Here is a 17,349-nt window from a genome sequence, read left to right as displayed (position 1 = left end):
GTAACCTACTAAAACAAAAGACACTGAGCCCCTCCAATGAAGCCCGATATAAAACCTGAGTCGTGACACGATTTTTTTTTATTTCCAAACTGTTCGAGGCTCGAAAAGTCGTGTTGTAGTTTTAAGAATATTTTCCGGTTTGGAGGATCGTTTGTTCTACGATTTCGGTGGGGTTTTTTAGTGTCAATGTTGAACTGAAACTTCGTGAATTTGGATTAATATTACCTGCGAAAAGGTCTTTATACAATTTATTTTATTTTTCATTATTTTTAAAATCCTATAAATGCTCTTGAGTGACTCGATGACTATCTGAAAAATATTGTTTTCCTAGAATCGATGCTGTCTGAAAAACTATTTAATTTTTAACAGTTTACACTAATTTTCTCACGTGAATTAGAATTTCTTAATAAACCCTGGCCTCACAATCGATATTTGCACTTTCGTAAACATTTTTTCCATGTTATGGCTCAATTGTGATAAAGTGAAGTGTATGGGAAGTATGAAAATGTGTCAGAGGGACTGGGCAACGACCTATTCTCGCGGGACTGTAAAAGGGCGTTGACAGTTATTCACTTGTTATGCGGGATGTTGATTCGAGGCATTTGGTATGCCGATGTAAAGCTACTCCTGATTACTTCGTAGTCACCTCGCGTGTTCTCGTTAGCATTACTATTTATTCGATTTCCTTTCGTAAACTCGTTCAATTACGTCGACCTCGATACCGATGTTTGATAGAAGAATATTTTCAGGTAGGATCGAGCAGTATCGAAGAAAATGGGTTCACCGATTATGAGACATTTTTTCAGTGGGATTTTGGTGATTGTGCTTTTTTCAACGGTCGTAAATTCAGCAGAAATAGCCCAAGGTATTTCCACGAATGACAAGTCTAATGCAGTGTCTACGAGTTCACCCAGCCTCGATGTGGAAGCCCGAGGAGACTCGGACGGTGTGGATATGAACGCTATTGAAGAAAGCTCCAAAAGCTCGCCACCAAAATCCCCGATTATTGAGAAGAGTGACAAGCAGCCGATCATTCTCGGCACGTCGAAAGTTGCGATAGTGTATTCAGAACGAAAAGGAAGCAAGTCCGATAAAGATAAGAGTATTAAGGTCGGTGGTTTTCATAGGATGAAAGACGAAAAGAAAATTCGGCGTTACGATTAAAAGCAGTTTAATTACTCGCCTAATCTCCTTGCCGTTCGCTGGAACATGATCAAAATAATATTTTCAGGCTCCACGGGTCGTGTATCCTCAGAAGCAAGCGTCGACTTCTCTGAAGCAGAGTTCGCCTGATCGGAATTGGCGAGGGGTCAGAGTTTCGCCGAGAGACAGTTATCTCGACGCTTTTGAGCACTCGCAGACGAGTAAAGATGTGCGGGAGGCTGTCATCAGTGTCGACGTGAAGCCGAAAATACCAAAGCTGATAAGACGCGATTACAGTGAGGGTCCGGTTTATCGTCATCCCCACGAGCAGTACGGCGGCCCGAAAGATTCAAGCTCGACATACAGTTTGCCTCAGGAAGTCAATAATCGTTTAACGACGACTAAGAACATCGCTCGAATATCTTACGGTGGCCCAACGCCCGAGCCTTTTTATCCAACCCCCAGTGATTCTTATTCGTTGCCTATACAATCGTCGGCCAATTTCAATAACAACAATAATAACGGATTTCACGGATCACCGCAAATTACTTACGGCTCGCCAACTCCGCAAACTTCGTATGGCTCACCAAGTCCGCAAACTTCGTATGGCTCACCAAGCCCGCAAGTCCAGATTTACGGCTTGCCCAATCATAGCTACAGCAAAGCTCCAACCGCTCCATTCAATTCTTATGGGCCGCCCAACACTGGTTATTCTCCGGCAGGAACACCCCACCAAGGTGAGGCGAGAGGTAGCGTATTGGCATCTGCAATTTCGAGTCGTTGTGTGTTTCATGTTTTCCGTTGTTTTTTTGTAACTGTTTTTTTTTTTTTTAAATTTTTTTTTGAAGATGTTTTAGAAATTTCATTAGAGTTCTGTTTTATTTTGAGAGTAATGCTTCGGTATGAATGTTGTGTTCGCTAAACTTTCATTGGTTTGCCATGCACATGAATTATTCTCAGCTCATTTCTTCATAGCTTCGTTCTGGGCACAAGAGCACAGAGTTTTAACACGTAACCTATTCATTGCAATTATTCAATACGATGCCTTGTGCAAGTTCTCGTTCAAGGTTTTCAAGAATCAATGATTTTTTGTTTTTTTTTCTCCTGCTCAGAAGTTTCATTGTGATTCTCGGATGTTTGTTATCGTTACAAGTATAATTAGTGGTTTTTTGTGGTGAATATGCCATGAAAGAATATTTATTAACGATCTTCATTAGTTCGTGACTAAGCACTAATCCGTTCGTGATTTAAGACTTACGTAATATATATTTTTTTTAATTTCACATCGTACTTACAAGTTTTTTGATCTTTTCGTTATTTTCAAAGCTTACGGACCTCCGCCCTCATCCTCGTACGGAGCACCCTTCGCTATTCAGAATCCTTCCCAACAACTCTCGTCGCTGATGCCATCGATCGATTTCAGTTGGCCATTCGCTCTTAAGCTGAATGCCTTCACGCTGGCTAAGATTTTGCTGAAGCTCGTCATTTTCAAGATGATTGTTAAATTCATTGCTCTCATCTGTCTCCTTCTTTTCATTCCGAAATTGGAAATCGTTAAAAAAGTTGAAAGCAACGATGATTCTGATGACTCGGACGACGGCCGGACACTGTTTTCAAGTGCGCTTTGTTTTGAATTATTAGATTACCTTTATTTCTTGACTCGAGCCATAAGCATTTTTCAGTGATTCCATTTATTTGAATTTTTTTCATATTTACTTTTTTTGTTAATCTGTTCCTTCCGTTCTTTTCCACAGAGGATTCTGCGCTCGAACGACTAAATATTCTCACTGCTTTTGTGACAAGTGCAATCGAGAAGTACGAAACGACGAGGGAGCATTCGGCCAAGTCTGTCGACGATTGCACCGGCTTTATTTGTCGGGTCAAAAGATTTTTCATCCATGAGGAAACCTGGAATGATTACGTTACTTTATTCAAGCGTTACGTAGCTGAGGAATCTGGAAATGGGGATCAACAAGTACGAACGAATCACGTAGACTCGTGATCAAATTATCGCACCAGAGTCGAGAGATCGTCAGAATAATTCGCTCACTTACGATTTTAAACCAATTTCCTATTTATTTATTTATTTATTTATTTATTTATTCATGAGACTTGGAATATTTAATTGAAAAAACCAGCTATGCAAACACAGAATCATTGTACATAATGTAAAAAAGTATGAAAAGTTTTCACGAGGCCTGAATCGAGCCCAATTCGCGACGAACGAAGCTGTGAAAATAAAAGAAAAGCAGCATATTATTTCTGGTAATAAAAGTCGATGAGAAACCATTGGAAACTTTGTTTGAAATGGAAATCATTATTTCTGTGAATATTCCACAACTAATTTATAACGCTTTAACTCGAAGAAAAAAAACTGACGATTCGTGTCGAGCATCATCGAGAAAAAAGTGGTCAGTATTGTTTCCTTTTTTTTTAGTATTCCAACTGTTTATAAAACCAGCCGAAGCCTATTGTACGTTATGGAGGAGAATACACGACTAGAATATACTACCTTTACAAAATTATATACATATGCGTGGTATATGGGTCTTTGTACACAAGGGAAACCGGTTTACGAGATGGACAGACAGTATCTCGTATGCCTAGAAGTCTGAAGGGATACGTGCTTGTTGTTTGCAATTTAAATAAGCTACCGCGAGGCTACGAGAGTGAGTCAGGAGGAGAAGACAGACTTGTAAATACCTTGCACGATTTCCACCGAATATTTGTCGTAGGAACGACATTCTGTCGATGGTTGTCGAGGGGTAAAAAATCGTGTTCATATCAATACACATTATCGACCATCTCAGTTACGAATGTCTTTGAAAAAATAATTTTTGTACGTACTCCAACTATAAAAGGTGCCAAAAATCCTCGGAGTTTGCACGATAAATGTATCGCGAAATACTGAAGAGACTTTAGGCATTTTTCGTCGGTATTTTCCTGCGTAGCGTTCATGGGATACTCACTGGATTGGATGCTCTTAAGAGCATCCAATCTAGTCCATCATTAAGGGAATCCATTGAGTGGGGGAGTGTGTCCTACCGTTCGAGCCTCGCTGCTCTCAATTCTAATCATTCGGTCTCGGGATTGGTTCTTTTCTTTCAATTGATATCTCATAAAGGGGCATCGAAGGAGGACACGTGTATGCAGAGTGCTCGTTTCAGAACTCCACAATTCGAGTATTTCCTGAGAGAAATTTCAGAAAGACTCTTTTTCTAATTCTTGCTTGAAATTTAAGTATTTTTTAAAATCTACGATGACGTAACGTTGCAGTGATCGATAGCTAGTCGTCAATTTTCGAAATGAGATCGGAGGCGATTCTCAGTTGTTTATCGTCGTCTCACTGCCGAGCATTCGCTCGCAATTGAACAATAACGATAGGGGAAGAAGAAGGGCGTGTGTGAACTTCCGTCGTTGAAAATTTGGGTCAACCACTTTGGTACAAATATGCGATAGATGATAACGGTCAATCACCACTTCGTAGCCCATCTGCATACTTGAGCAACAAAGATATTTGCCTTCGTCGCATATTGCAGCGTTGATGAATTTATTTCTATGAAAATTTTTGCATTTTTTTCAAATTCTATTCAGAGATGTTTCGCCGGGCTTCGTTTGGGTCGACTGGGGCGACCGTGCTCCTTTCCGTTCGTCCTAAGAACCATCTCGATCTTCGTCCAATTGTTCGTCCAGTTGAAACTTGGACTAATCATCTTAGTGCCGAAAATTAAGGGGATTCGTTTTCCAAGGCCACTTCTCTCGTGACAATGTCAAACGCGCAGGGCTTCGCTGTGTAAACAACGTTCTATATATCCACCTCTAGATTGAAGGACGTTTGATTGCCGTAAGCCACAGTGTGCTGACGCATTCTTCGGACGAGCTTACGTTCAATGGGATTCAACTGGATCCATCGCTGGCTATGGTCATATAGCGAGAAATGAGGTTGATGAACGCTCTCTCGTCTCTTATCCATCACACATGCTGGGCACAGATACACTCGCGCAAATGAAGCGCTGAGCTAGTGCGTCGCAGACACTTAATGCGTCATCCTCATCGACGTCCTTGAAATATCATTCGCCTTAACGCGCATACGTGGCTGTTGTTTCATTTTTTTCTCAGATTCGTCCTACTGTAATTTTTCATAATTAAACTTTCGTTGTAACTTTCGTTGAGAAATCTGGAATGGTTTGGTGACGATAAGCCTGATTCGCATGGGGCCTGATTGGCTCTGTGTGTTCAAGCTTCCAAAATTTCGAGTTTATAAGAGCTTCCTCGGATCTTTTAAAATCGACTGGTTGCGCCAGTTTTCGCGGATTCATCAACCCGTTTCAAGCGACCGAGCGCGTCGGTTTTTTTTTCTGTCGAACTTCAAAATAAATGATCGAAGAACGCTGCTCTCCGAGTTACGCCCGAAGCACCTTAAAGATGGCTGGGTTACTGGCATTCGAACGCACACTCATTGAAATTGAAATTTTCATAAAATTTCCACTCGAATGAGTACTTGGAATAGTAGATAAACGAGAATCTAATGGAATGGCATAAATTGACAAGAAATTGATCGATTTTTCCTAGCACACATTGAACATAGACTGGAGTAGATTTTCAGTGGAGTCAGAAAATGATCGGCGACAATAATATAATATAAAAATTAGTTGCCACCGACGACCCTAATTTTCAGCCATTTCGTAATCAATGTCACCGCGAGTGTTCGAGCTCTCGAGAGTATGAGCTTCAGCACAAAGTAATAATGTTTAATTCACCTCTTTAGTGTAATGATGGCGTGTTTGAAATAATGCGAGTGCAGCGAAAGATCGGCTGGATTATGAATAACGTGCGTGTCTTTGATCGAATAAACGGGACGTTTAAAGACAAACCTCGTGACATCGGAGGCAAACGTTGATTTTCATTGTGGCGTGATCTAATCTCTCGTAATCTGTGGTCGTTGAATGAGATCGGAGCAAATTGGCAATGTAATAATATCAGGTCAACGTTGGAACTGGACAAGAGTTACGGAGGTTACAAACGAGCCAGTATTCACTGGTATTTTTCTATTCACTTCTATGCCCGGCTCTTTCTTCCTCTTTCTCTCTTAATCTTTTTCTCGCTTCGGATACCGTGACGAGTGTTATGGTTCAATCTTCGCAGGGAAATATCGCTATGAGAGGACCCGATTCCAGGTGGGGGAACAAGACGAAAGAGATCGAGATTGCAACATATAAATGGCATGATACGGCATGGACGTGTCGAGTCTCTTTTACAATTTCGTCGAGAACGTTTCACGTGGAATAATAAAAAAAAGAAACAATCGTCTTTTTGTGCGCTACGAATCTCGTGTTGAATCCGTAAAGAGTTGAAAATAACAAACAAACACTTTCAATCATGAAGGGAACTATTGCGTTGGGTGAGTACAACTTTGCAGTTGCTCATTATTATTATTATTATTATTTGGATACCAAAATATTTTCATGGACACTTGCTCGATTTTAACAACGCCATCGAGTCGAATTTTTTACTGTTTGATATTGGAAATTCGTAACAGGATGGAACATTTTTTTCAACGTTGTCACTTGCGTTCTTCAATAAAGTTTGCACCTTTTTGAAACCTACTTTCGATCTATTTTCCTTGGAACTTTAGAAAATTTCGACAATTTTGTTAAGGATTGTATACGATCGCAATTACGAGAATGACTATAAAAAATGTACGTCGACGTCAAGACTCACCGATTATTCAATGTATGTGCCCATGTGGAGACTTGATGACAGTCGTTCGGGCCTCATTGATCCTTCTTGAGTTTTAATCAAAGCTTCCTTCATCAGGAATGAGGAAGTCTCATTTGTTCTGTAACGAGCCAACATTTTTTTGGAATATTTTTCAATACCTTCGGAGCAAATCTTTTTCATCTTTCGTGATTTATATTTTCATCTTTTTGTAAAATGTTGAAACACTTGGAAAATATTGAGTTTTTCTTCCGCTTATAAATTTGGAGCTGCAATCTTCGCTGTACTTACTGCGCATTTTTCACAGTCTCCGGCGACAGTCTTACGTAATAACCTCTTTGACGAAGGAGCTTAAAAGTCATAGTATTTTTCAGTGTTGGCTGTCGCATGCATTTTCGCATTGTACGCCGAGGCGAGTGCGCATCCGTCGGATGTGGGTACCAAGCCAAAAGATGTCAAAGAGCCCAAGGAGATCAAGGATTCTGCTACCGCGTCGAAGGAAGTTAAGGACGCCATTAAAAACGCCAAGGATGCAAAGAAAAAGAAGGACTGCGCCAAACCCTGTCCCGTAGCTTACGATCCCGTCTGTGCTCATGATCCCGCTGACCCCGCCTTCAAACCCGTGACCTTCGGAACTCCCTGCGCCATGGAAGTCCACAATTGCGAAATGGGCAAAAGTGAGAGCATTTTCATTTATCTCCTATTTTTACTTTCACTCATTCCTATGAAATATAAATCGATAGACAAATCTTCATTTCTAACGATATCGATTTAATTTTTCTGTACAAAAATTAATTCGAATTTTCAATTTTGAAAAATCGAATTAAATATTTAACTTACAACTTTTTTTATTATTTCAGAATTGGCTGTAAAGACCAAGGGCGCATGCCCCGGAGCTGTTGGCCTCCATCTCTAAAAAGTGTATCTGAGGGAGCTTCAACAACTTCATTATTGCATAATAAATACGCAACAAATATAATGTATAAACTCATTCCAAAAACCACTAACATGCATTTAATTTCGAATAACGCTCTATTCGAAATGGTAATTTTACCAAAAGCAATACACGAACAGGTATTATACGAGTTAATGTTAATGCGATTAAAAATATTAGTCGAGATCTAGATTAATCCAGTATTAATCTTGATGTAAACACGAAGGAAAGAAATGTATAAAAGAGGAAAGAGAATATTAAAAAAATCTAGCGGAATAAAAGAGTGTTGATTGCAGAAAAATTCGCGGGGGGATAAAATGTTAGAATGAATGAAATTTCGAACCGCCAAAATCTCGAGTTTATAAACTCCGAAGAACGACGACTAAAGTATCGATTTTCAGGAAATTCGACTATCACTCTTTCGATTCATAAATTACTACAATTAGCAATACTGTGAATATTCACAATTCCGATAATATAATAACGAATAAAATAACGTCAAAATGGCGAAACGTTAGAAAGTCGACAGATCGAAATAAAGAAATGCAGGGGAGCTGAAAATACACGCGTCTCACTCACTCACTTACTCGGACCGGTGATCTCCAATTTCAAAAATCGCTATTTTGATTTTCTCCTTTTCGAGCCATTGCTATTCTGCATATCCAAGTTTTATGGGCTCGAAAAATTCACTTTTGATTTTTTCCTACTCTATATTCTGGTCTATCTATAAAACAACTACTCTCCATTTTGAATTCGAAAATATGAACTTTTGGCATTCTTAAGGTCTGTTAAAATTGCACTCGAAATGAAAACTATCGGAATCGAGTGTATACGAATTCAAAGAAGGAATATTCGATTAAACACGTAATCTGCTAAATAGTCGATCGGAAATAAGAATTTCGTATCTCTTATTTTTTTCCAACTTGCTATTACAACTTAAAAAAATTCGAAATATCGACCGTTATACAATTTGGTTATTCGGCATATTGAACCCTACACAAAAGTTTTTGTCAAATCATATAGTATAACCGTGCGATGCTGATTCGCTGATGTTTTTTTCTCATCGACGATGTAATTTGAGAAATACGCAAAATTGTCTCGACCCAGCACAATGTACACTCGAGAAAAAAGCATTGTTGTCCCATTACGAGACGCCGTCGTGTCTCGTCAGCGTGCACCACGATTTATTTACTCGTTTAATTAGTAAATATGGGCGACAAGGATGAGCCTCGTATTTAAGGGCTATGGCGACGTCAGTACGTCGTGAAGCTTCTCGGCTGTTTGGATAATGTCGAGAAACGATCTTCCTCCTGTTATTCTCTTCAACAATAGAACAATCAAGTTTTATTTTTTCTCGTTCTTCGCTCTCTGCTCAGCTGATGTTTGTCCCGAAATTTGGAATACCTGTTTCGTTTCAAAATCACGTCAACATATCGAAAATACGTCGAACCGGATGAGTGATATCGAGGGCCGGATTTCGAGAGTTGAAAGACGGTTACGGGCTGTTGAACAACCGGGTAAATTTCGGATAATATTCGCACTTGACTTTTTGTTATTTAAAAAGTCAGCGAGATTTGTTTCACCTTATCAATTAGCTCAATCGAAAATGGAAATCGTTGAGTACGCTCAATTACGCGATGACAACGGAGCAGCTTAAACGAATTTCATATTTTTATAATTTAATATTTTTTTAATTCGACGAATCCTGAACGAAACAACTTTTTGTGGCCGAAACTCGAAAAGTTTGGGAAATTCGGGGCTGGCCAGGAGATTGGGAAATATGTGCCCAAGGACCGTGCAAATGCAGACCCGAAACTAAATCTATTTCCTGCTGGAGAAACGATCTTCTCGACGTACCGCCTTCGCAATTGGTGCCTGATGACACACTCAAACTGTGAGTCCTGGTTAGATTTGTCGAATGACAAGTGCGATGGAAGCGATTCATATTTTTGAAATTAGAGTGAAAAATCTCATGAAATTTCGTGACGTTTCATTAGTGACCTTGGGAGTAATAAATTGACTGCCCTGCATCGAGATACCTTTCGTGATTTGACGCAACTGCAAGATTTGTAAGTAAGAATTAAGAAAAATCGATAATTTATTAAAATTTTTAAATCCCGTTATTTCAAATTGGATTGTTGAAATTACAGAGATTTGAGCAACAACTTGATAGAGCATCTCTCACTGCATTCGTTTCACTCGTTGCACAGCGTGACGCACTTGCGACTTAGTAAAAATTTATTGTGGGAATTGCAGCCCACCCAATTGCTGAGGATGCGCAATCTCCATATTTTGTAAGCAAAATGAAATTTGCTTAAAAAGTTCGCCAGAATCATTTTTATTTTTAACAACATTGAATACATAATCTTTACGTTTTTGTCGGATTAGCGACGTCTCCTCCAACAGACTTCGATATTTGCCGGATGGCTTATTTCTGACGAATAATTTTCTGCTCCTACTGGACTTTTCGGATAATCGACTGAGTTCACTGCCAAGCAGTGTATTTCAAGGACTGAAAAACCTGGAGGAACTTCTACTGAGCAAAAATCATTTTTCAACTCTTCCACGAGAAGTATTCCATGATCTTTGGAATTTGAAGTGTATACGTTTGGACGAAAATGAACTTCGGGAATTACCCGATGGCATTTTTCAATCCCAAATGAATCTCGAACAGCTGGATCTTCGAGATAATCGTCTCATCAGAATATCTAATGGGCTGTTGACGTCGATGAAAAATTTGATCGATCTCAACCTCTCTAATAACAAGATATCGCACGTAAAATTGCAATCATTTCTACCGCTTTTAATGACTGGAATTTCGAAAATTTTATCGATCACCAAATCACCAATTTATGGGTTAGTCATCCTGCTTGTCGATAAACTTTTTACGTTATTTTGCACAGATTGATTCAGATGCCTTGAAAGGATTGTCTTCTCTGAAAGAGCTACGACTGGGGAAGAACAATCTAAAATCGATACCAAAAAGATTGTTTCTCGATGCGTCAGTGCTACAGCAATTAATTCTCTATGCAAACGTAATTGAGACTCTGTCGATGAATGATTTTTCTGGATTGACGAACCTGACGACGCTTTTCCTTCATTCCAATCGGCTGAGAATTCTCCATCCTGAAGTATTCAATCACGTTCCAAATTTGCAGAAATTGTAAGGAGTGTTACTGAAACAAATTGCCCGATGAATTGATTTGCTTTTGTTGAGTTTTTCAGGCGTTTCGAGCAACATATAAAAGTACTGCAAAATCTAATAAAAACAGAAGTTCACTAGAATAAATTTAACGATGTAACATTTTTGATGACACTTATGATCACTGGAATCGCACGAATCTTGACTTTTAACGCTTAATAAATTTATCTTTTTTCCCTTATCAGGCAGCTCGAGGACAATTATTTATCGTATTTACCACCGAGAATATTAGACGGTTTAAAATCAATACAACAGCTGCGGCTATCGCGTAATCCATGGCATTGCGATTGTGGAGCAGCTTATCTGGCCATGTGGTTGCAAAAAAAGTATCTCACCCAGTCGAACGTGACTCACGAAATTTCGACCTCTGGAGCGTCAACAAATTTTTGGGAATTCGGTGGCGGCGCAATATGCAGAGGACCCTCGACTCTTGGAGGAAGGCTCCTCGTTCAACTAACGTTTCATGAGCTTTGCCAGGGTCAGTGGGCCTCCATGAAAGGTCTCTCTCCAAGGCTTCCAGTCGAATCACTTGGTCTTGTGACACCATTTGCTTGATAAAAATGAATAAACGCACATGTCAAATGTGAGTCGAGCGACGCAGCCTCAAAGTTCTTCTCCAATACAATTTTCGTTTTCACTTTTCATTTGATGACTCGTTTGATCTGCGATGCGAAAGTTGGATAAAAAAATCCCAGTTACTTTTCTGAAATTTTTTTCTTCATCGACGATTCATATTCAGGTGATTAAGGTTGGCGAAAAAATGCCCACATTCGTGGTCTCTGCGTCGACATTGTGTTATCGCAGCAGGAAAATTTCTCGTGGATTTCTCTAGCAAGCGCGTATGCGACAAGAGAAAGTGGCAAACGACTGTGCATTCGATGGTGCGCATTGGTGAAGGAAAACTTGGAACACTGTACAATTCCATTGTGGAATTTTATAAATATTTGCACATTGGGTGGCCATAAGAGAGCAACAAAACAATCGCGCAATACTGCTACATAGCAGTGAGTTATCGTTGAGACCGCTGGCTATGTTGAACAAGCCATTAAATTTTAGCGTGGCCTTTACCACTTTCGTCATTTTTTATGAAACACAAGCGCTCGATGATTCCGCGTGGCTTAAAATTGAGTAACTGTTTTGCAGATATTTGTTGATTCACTTTTGGATTATCGAGCCGAAACGTGCTGATTGGTGAATCAGTGAGAGAATAAATTTCTTTCTTTTCCACGCAATTTTCATAGCATACCAAAGAGCGTACTTACGAAACGAAATTCCAATGGTTTCGCCTCTTGAGAATACGATCTCAAATCTTCCTTAATCCCGAATGAATAAATCTGAAATAATCTTCGAATCGTTATCCCGACGACTGCAGACACAAAGCGTTCTCGAAAAAGAAAATCATTTCTTGGGTCACCGTTCATTCATAAATACTGCGATACCAAAATACTGCGATGCGTGTAAGAAATTTTTTCCTCATCGTCGAAAAAAGAAAAAAAATCACTGAATATAAACGAGATTACTCGAGGCCGATGATCTCGTTTCTCAACGAGTCAAATTTGTCCTCGATAAAGGCGGAAGAATAAAGCCTGGCGGGGGGACCTTCTTATCGCGGAAAAAATGTGTGTATTCACGAAGAACGCACACGACGAGGGATGTGTCTCACGTGTGGATAAGTCTCTGAGAACGGTGGGGATCTCACGGAGAGTTTCATTACCAAACCCGAAGAAATCAGTACGAGCTTCGCAATGGCCGGACGAACTACCGGTCTCGAGACCATACGTATTCTCGAGAATCTTCTCAAGATACTCAAGGAAGAACATGTTTTTGACACCTCGGGTGAACAACCGGTCGTTCGTTTCGTATATCCCAAGGAATTGCAGGTACGTTATTGCCTTACCGTTACCGTATCGTTGTTCGTTACAGAAATAATAATTCATTACGAGTAGAAGGGTTCGACGAAATAGTGTGCATGCAAATTTGAATAAACGATCTAATTACCGACGTCATTGTCGTATAATAATTTTACATAACCCAATTTATTGCCATTCATTTATTTTTATTGACTGACAATATTTTTCATTTAATTGCGTTTTATCCAAAGAATTATGGAGAGTTATGAAAATTTTCAATCGGATCAGATGATTTTGTTCATTTTTTAATTGGACACCACACTCCCTTTGAGGTCACACACTCACCACACTGGTGCAAATTTGCACTTGGACTTTTCAAAAATTTTTATTTCATCCATGCATGTATGGAATTAATCTTACAACGAAACTTTTTAGGGGTAACGATTTCTTAGTAATCGATTACGATCATTAAAAAAATTGAAAAATCAAGTTTTATTATAGAAAAATAGCCAAATTGAAGAAAGACATTCTGAAAAGGAGTTTTTTTTTTTATTTTCGTGGGTGAAAATTTGCCCCAGTGTGGTGTCTACGGGTTAATTGTTTATTAAGTAAAGCAGAAGAAAATAATTGAATATCTTTCAATTTTGAAAGTTTAATAATTATACACCAATTTTGAAACGAAGAATTAGTACGAATATGTAAGTATAGTGGAAAGTGCTATATCATCGTTGTGCCAAGTAATGTATACAATTGCATGGGAGTCGAAGACGGAGAAAACTGACCTGTGACGACAAAAATGGGGTATCGCATCGAAGCTGAAGCGAATGCAACTGTAAGCCTTATTCGAGGGAGATAAGACTCGGACTGTTACTCTCATTTGGTGTAAATAAAATTCTATGAAAACGAGGGCATGTACGCAATTTCGAAATCTGCGTTTGAGCGACTCGAATCTTTACCACGTCAATAGTGATCGTTGGGGAAATAGAGCGAGCGAAAATCTGCAGTAGATTTTTTTCTCTGTGGCAGTTGAATGAAAATTACGAAGAAATTATTCGAATTTATTCGAATCTTGTTTTCCTCATTACATAATGGTTCAGTATTTTTAGTTTTTCGGAATATCAAATCTTAAGAGCCATTTTATTGAAAATCTCAATTTATCAACTTTTTTACGGATGTAGCTGGACCGACTTTGACCTTGGGAACAATTATACAACTCGAGTCTCAATAAACATAAATAAACGTAGATATTGAAAGCTCACAAGTTCACTGATCGCAGTGCAGTCTGAACAGATAAAGCCTTTGCTAAATTTCGCATGCGAATTTATCTCCTCCAGGGGACCTTTCGCCTCCACTCTCTATCTTCGGATGACTATTTTCCATATCGATTTTGCGTCATGCACATACAAGTGTAGAAAAAAAAATTATTACAACATTTTCACTTCGAAGATCAATATTTTGCAGCACGTTTATAATACTTTGATGCATTCACGTATTTGTTCATGACGCCTCTCTTGACGAGTCTTGACGAATAAATATATCGCAGTTTTCGAATGCGAGCTGTATCTAAATGCAAACAAGCTAGACAACTTTCTAATCGACCGTGTCTCCTACCGATTTCCCATGCATGTGAGAAGACCGCACAACATCTATCGCTGACGGTCTACTGAAAAATTTAATGCACACTTTTAAAATTGCAGTTTCTTTAGAAAAAAATGAAAAAAAAAAAAAAAAAAAAAAACTAGAAAAAATGAGTGGTTCCAGAGATTTTCCAGAAAAACTCTTTTTTAGATAAAATTTGAAAATAACTCTTGAAAATCAACGAAATGTTTTTCAATCTATGTTCAGAACAAACTGAATGTAACGCTGAGTGAAGCAGCGTCTTCCCCGGATGAAATAGAAGCAGCAATTCGTTACATCGCTCGGTACTCGGTAAAAACATCGAACCCAAATTTCCACAATCAACTCTACGGGGGAGTAGACGCTTATGGATTGGCCGGAGCATGGCTGACTGAAGCATTCAACACGAGCCAGTAAGAACGAACGAACTGAAATGACGAACGCATAATTAATTTTCAACCAGCTTAGTTACATAAATTGACCAATTTCTTGAATATATTTTGATTTTTGGTGGACGAACGATAATAATCAGATACACCTTCGAAGTTGCACCGGTATTTACTCTTTTGGAACGCGAAATATTGGATCAGAGCCTCGCACTCGTTGGGTATCCGAGATTGCCTGAAAGCGATGGAATTTTATGCCCCGGTGGGAGCATCTCCAACATGTATGGTATGATTCTCGCCAGACACAAAATTATGCCCGATATCAAAACGAAGGGTCTTGCTGGACAAAAACGCTTAGCATGTTTCTCCAGTGAATGCGGCCATTATTCGATACTAAAAGGAGCACATTGGCTTGGCTTGGGAACTGAAAGTGTCTTTAACGTAAGTTTCTAATGACGATTCGTCGTTCACGCTATTTTTCAACGCACGCGTAATCAATCGAACTATTACGTTAATTGACCGAAGTTATCGACCGTATCGAGGATCGAAGAATTGAAAGTTCGCATAACTGCGTACTACGATCGCTTTTTAAAAAGCGAGACAACATTTTTTCATTTTTTTCTTTCATCCAATTCTGGGAGTTTACAAAGAAACAAAAACTTTTAAATTTTTATTCGAAATTGACTGAAGCTTGGTCCTCGATGTGGCCCATTGAGTATCGTCGATATATCAAACTTACGATTGCATTCGACAGGTGAAATCGGATTCTTTGGGCAGAATGGATCCAGGGGACTTGAGAAGAGCCATAAAAGAGTCTCGCTCCAAAGATTTCATTCCATTCTTCGTGAATGCTACTTCCGGTACAACAGTGCTCGCGTCATTCGATCCTATCGATAAAATAGCTGCAGTGTGCCGAGAAGAAAATTTGTGGCTTCACATAGACGTTCGTATTAACGAAATTTACTGAACGAGAAAAAAATTTGCTGATAACAGAATTCAGACTGCAGGGAATATAATTTTGCTCGTTCACTTTTTCAAGGCTTGTCTCGGTGGAACTTTACTCCTGTCCGAAAAATATCGAGATCGTCTCAAAGGAATCGAGCTGTTTGTATTTTCTGTTACTAATCTTTTACACCAAAGGAGAAAGGATTGAATAGAAATATCAGATCCACTAACTCGATTACTTGGAATTTTTTTCGGTCGTTACAGCTCGAACTCGGTCGCTTGGAATCCACACAAAATGCTCGGGAGTCCCTTCCAGTGCTCGATATTCCTTGTCAAAGCGAAAAATCTCATGCACGAGGCTAATTGTGCAAATGCCAAATATCTTTTCCAACAAGACAAATTTTACGATGTTTCATGGGACACGGGAGACAAAAGTGTTCAATGTGGAAGAAAAGTACAAAAACTTCATTCAAATTCTCTGTAGTCTTTTAACGAATTTCATTTTAGCTGTGCAGAATAAATTAGCACAAACGTTCACGTAGAAACTTTTTTCATTAAAGTTCTACAACAAAATATTATTTACAAGTATTTTTTCATATTTTAGAACTTCATTAGTATGATCATTCAATTGCTTGTTACATTAAGGTGGATTCGGCAAAGCTCTGGCTAATGTGGAAAGCCCGAGGAACGAGGGGTCTTGGGAATTCGGTGGACGTCGCGATGGATTGCGCCGAATACTTTTACCAAAGAATAAAAAGTCGTGAGGGTTATCGTTTAGTATTGCCCGAGTTCGAGGGCAGCAATATTTGTTTCTGGTGAGTTTGTCGCGAGTTTCCTCAAAAGTAATCGCAAAATTTATGGCTCTTGTGCATTGCAATATCACGGAGATAACGTTTTACACGTACTCTGTATTTCTTATTTCTCTATGGACATGAGGGATTGTTTTTTGTTTCTTGATTCGAGTCTCATCAATGTTAATCTGCAGAAAAAATGTGAAAACTTATTTGTGGCATTGGTGACTATTTCGGATTTTATTTTGCCACAAAATTCTGAAAAGTTCTAAAATTCTCGGTTTTTGTATCGTCTTCGTAACTACTAATGATTGTATAATCAATGAAGGTACGTCACACCGAGTTTACGTGGCCAGGAAACGAATGAGGAGTGGTGGGAAAAATTGTACTCGATAACTTCGAAAATAAAGGAACGCCTGGTACTGGAAGGTTCTCTGATGATTGGTTACACGCCGATGTCGCAAAAGAACTTCGGCAACTTTTTGAGAATGGTCGTCACTTGCCAGCCACCACCGAGTCACGAGAGTATGGACTTTGTTATCGAGCAGATCGAAAAAATTGCAGCAGATCTTTGAAGTGCAGGCTGAAAACTACTGTTGTATTAATTTTCATATTCCACGTATTACCGTTATCAACTTTGTCTCTTCGGCATGTGAGATGCCCTGAATGACGTTTTATTTTTTTTACACTGATATACATATTTGTTCCCAAAATTCAAGATTTCGTTTTAATAAAAAAGTATGAAATTGATGGTGTTCTTATT

At 39.0% G+C, this 17,349-nt stretch overlaps 4 protein-coding genes and 1 long non-coding RNA gene across 8 annotated transcripts; 4 read left to right on the top strand and 1 right to left on the bottom strand.

Annotated features, from left to right (window-relative positions):
• Positions 1–84: 84 nt before the first annotated feature.
• LOC122410347 (uncharacterized) lies at positions 85–3,439 on the top strand. Of its 2 annotated transcripts, none has more exons than XM_043418481.1 (5): positions 85–235; positions 750–1,110; positions 1,232–1,892; positions 2,470–2,760; positions 2,898–3,439. In XM_043418481.1, exons 2-5 carry the CDS (start codon positions 775–777, stop codon positions 3,143–3,145), a joined length of 1,536 nt encoding a protein of 511 aa, XP_043274416.1. In that variant the 5' UTR covers positions 85–235; positions 750–774; the 3' UTR covers positions 3,146–3,439. The 2 variants fall into 2 exon arrangements, with proteins under 2 accessions (XP_043274416.1, XP_043274417.1); XM_043418482.1 differs by having other exon boundaries at positions 86–235; positions 1,232–1,880.
• LOC122410389 (uncharacterized) lies at positions 2,621–6,994 on the bottom strand. Of its 3 annotated transcripts, none has more exons than XR_006260933.1 (3): positions 6,865–6,994; positions 2,860–3,051; positions 2,621–2,765 (listed from the first exon to the last, which is right to left on the bottom strand). It is a non-coding gene; the product is annotated as an uncharacterized lncRNA (long non-coding RNA). The 3 variants fall into 3 exon arrangements; XR_006260932.1 differs by lacking the exon at positions 6,865–6,994 and adding an exon at positions 3,991–4,102; XR_006260934.1 differs by lacking the exon at positions 6,865–6,994 and adding an exon at positions 3,847–3,976.
• On the top strand, positions 6,381–8,076 carry LOC122410373 (salivary gland SP38-40.A protein). Its single transcript, XM_043418483.1, has 3 exons — positions 6,381–6,544; positions 7,236–7,538; positions 7,722–8,076. The coding sequence occupies exons 1-3, from the start codon at positions 6,523–6,525 to the stop codon at positions 7,775–7,777; spliced, it is 381 nt and encodes a 126-aa protein (XP_043274418.1). The 5' UTR covers positions 6,381–6,522; the 3' UTR covers positions 7,778–8,076.
• A 581-nt stretch (positions 8,077–8,657) lies between these two features.
• Positions 8,658–11,593, top strand: LOC122405880 (leucine-rich repeat-containing protein 15-like). The gene is made up of 7 exons (XM_043410938.1): positions 8,658–9,312; positions 9,539–9,689; positions 9,793–9,864; positions 9,946–10,089; positions 10,184–10,571; positions 10,699–10,958; positions 11,183–11,593. Exons 1-7 carry the CDS (start codon positions 9,084–9,086, stop codon positions 11,550–11,552), a joined length of 1,614 nt encoding a protein of 537 aa, XP_043266873.1. The 5' UTR covers positions 8,658–9,083; the 3' UTR covers positions 11,553–11,593.
• A 1,116-nt stretch (positions 11,594–12,709) lies between these two features.
• Positions 12,710–17,336, top strand: LOC122405889 (cysteine sulfinic acid decarboxylase). The gene is made up of 8 exons (XM_043410949.1): positions 12,710–12,877; positions 14,693–14,877; positions 14,997–15,291; positions 15,605–15,793; positions 15,890–15,954; positions 16,060–16,249; positions 16,441–16,610; positions 16,915–17,336. The coding sequence occupies exons 1-8, from the start codon at positions 12,743–12,745 to the stop codon at positions 17,159–17,161; spliced, it is 1,476 nt and encodes a 491-aa protein (XP_043266884.1). The 5' UTR covers positions 12,710–12,742; the 3' UTR covers positions 17,162–17,336.
• The last annotated feature ends 13 nt before the right edge of the window (positions 17,337–17,349 follow it).

The sequence above is a fragment of the Venturia canescens genome, chromosome 1 (assembly GCF_019457755.1).
Source record: "Venturia canescens isolate UGA chromosome 1, ASM1945775v1, whole genome shotgun sequence".
Classification (NCBI taxonomy): domain Eukaryota; kingdom Metazoa; phylum Arthropoda; class Insecta; order Hymenoptera; family Ichneumonidae; genus Venturia; species Venturia canescens.
The sequence above is the reverse complement of the archived record's forward strand: the minus strand, read 5'-3'. Positions and strand labels throughout refer to the sequence as shown.

Bases quoted from the DNA above. Each gene is read 5' to 3' on its own strand.
- LOC122410347 (XM_043418481.1), top strand. From the start codon at position 775: ATGGGTTCACCGATTATGAGACATTTTTTCAGTGGGATTTTGGTGATT. The intron at 1,893-2,469 runs GTAGCGTATTGG...TTATTTTCAAAG, and splicing joins CCACCAAGGTGAGGCGAGAG to CTTACGGACCTCCGCCCTCA. The intron at 2,761-2,897 runs GTGCGCTTTGTT...TCTTTTCCACAG, and splicing joins CGGCCGGACACTGTTTTCAA to AGGATTCTGCGCTCGAACGA.
- LOC122405880 (XM_043410938.1), top strand. From the start codon at position 9,084: ATGTCGAGAAACGATCTTCCTCCTGTTATTCTCTTCAACAATAGAACA. The intron at 9,313-9,538 runs GTAAATTTCGGA...AAACTCGAAAAG, and splicing joins ACGGGCTGTTGAACAACCGG to TTTGGGAAATTCGGGGCTGG. The intron at 10,572-10,698 runs GTAAAATTGCAA...TATTTTGCACAG, and splicing joins CTAATAACAAGATATCGCAC to ATTGATTCAGATGCCTTGAA.
- LOC122405889 (XM_043410949.1), top strand. From the start codon at position 12,743: ATGGCCGGACGAACTACCGGTCTCGAGACCATACGTATTCTCGAGAAT. The intron at 15,292-15,604 runs GTAAGTTTCTAA...TGCATTCGACAG, and splicing joins GAACTGAAAGTGTCTTTAAC to GTGAAATCGGATTCTTTGGG. The intron at 15,794-15,889 runs GTTCGTATTAAC...CACTTTTTCAAG, and splicing joins ATTTGTGGCTTCACATAGAC to GCTTGTCTCGGTGGAACTTT.
- LOC122410373 (XM_043418483.1), top strand. From the start codon at position 6,523: ATGAAGGGAACTATTGCGTTGG. The intron at 6,545-7,235 runs GTGAGTACAACT...AGTATTTTTCAG, and splicing joins GAAGGGAACTATTGCGTTGG to TGTTGGCTGTCGCATGCATT. The intron at 7,539-7,721 runs GTGAGAGCATTT...TTATTATTTCAG, and splicing joins CAATTGCGAAATGGGCAAAA to AATTGGCTGTAAAGACCAAG.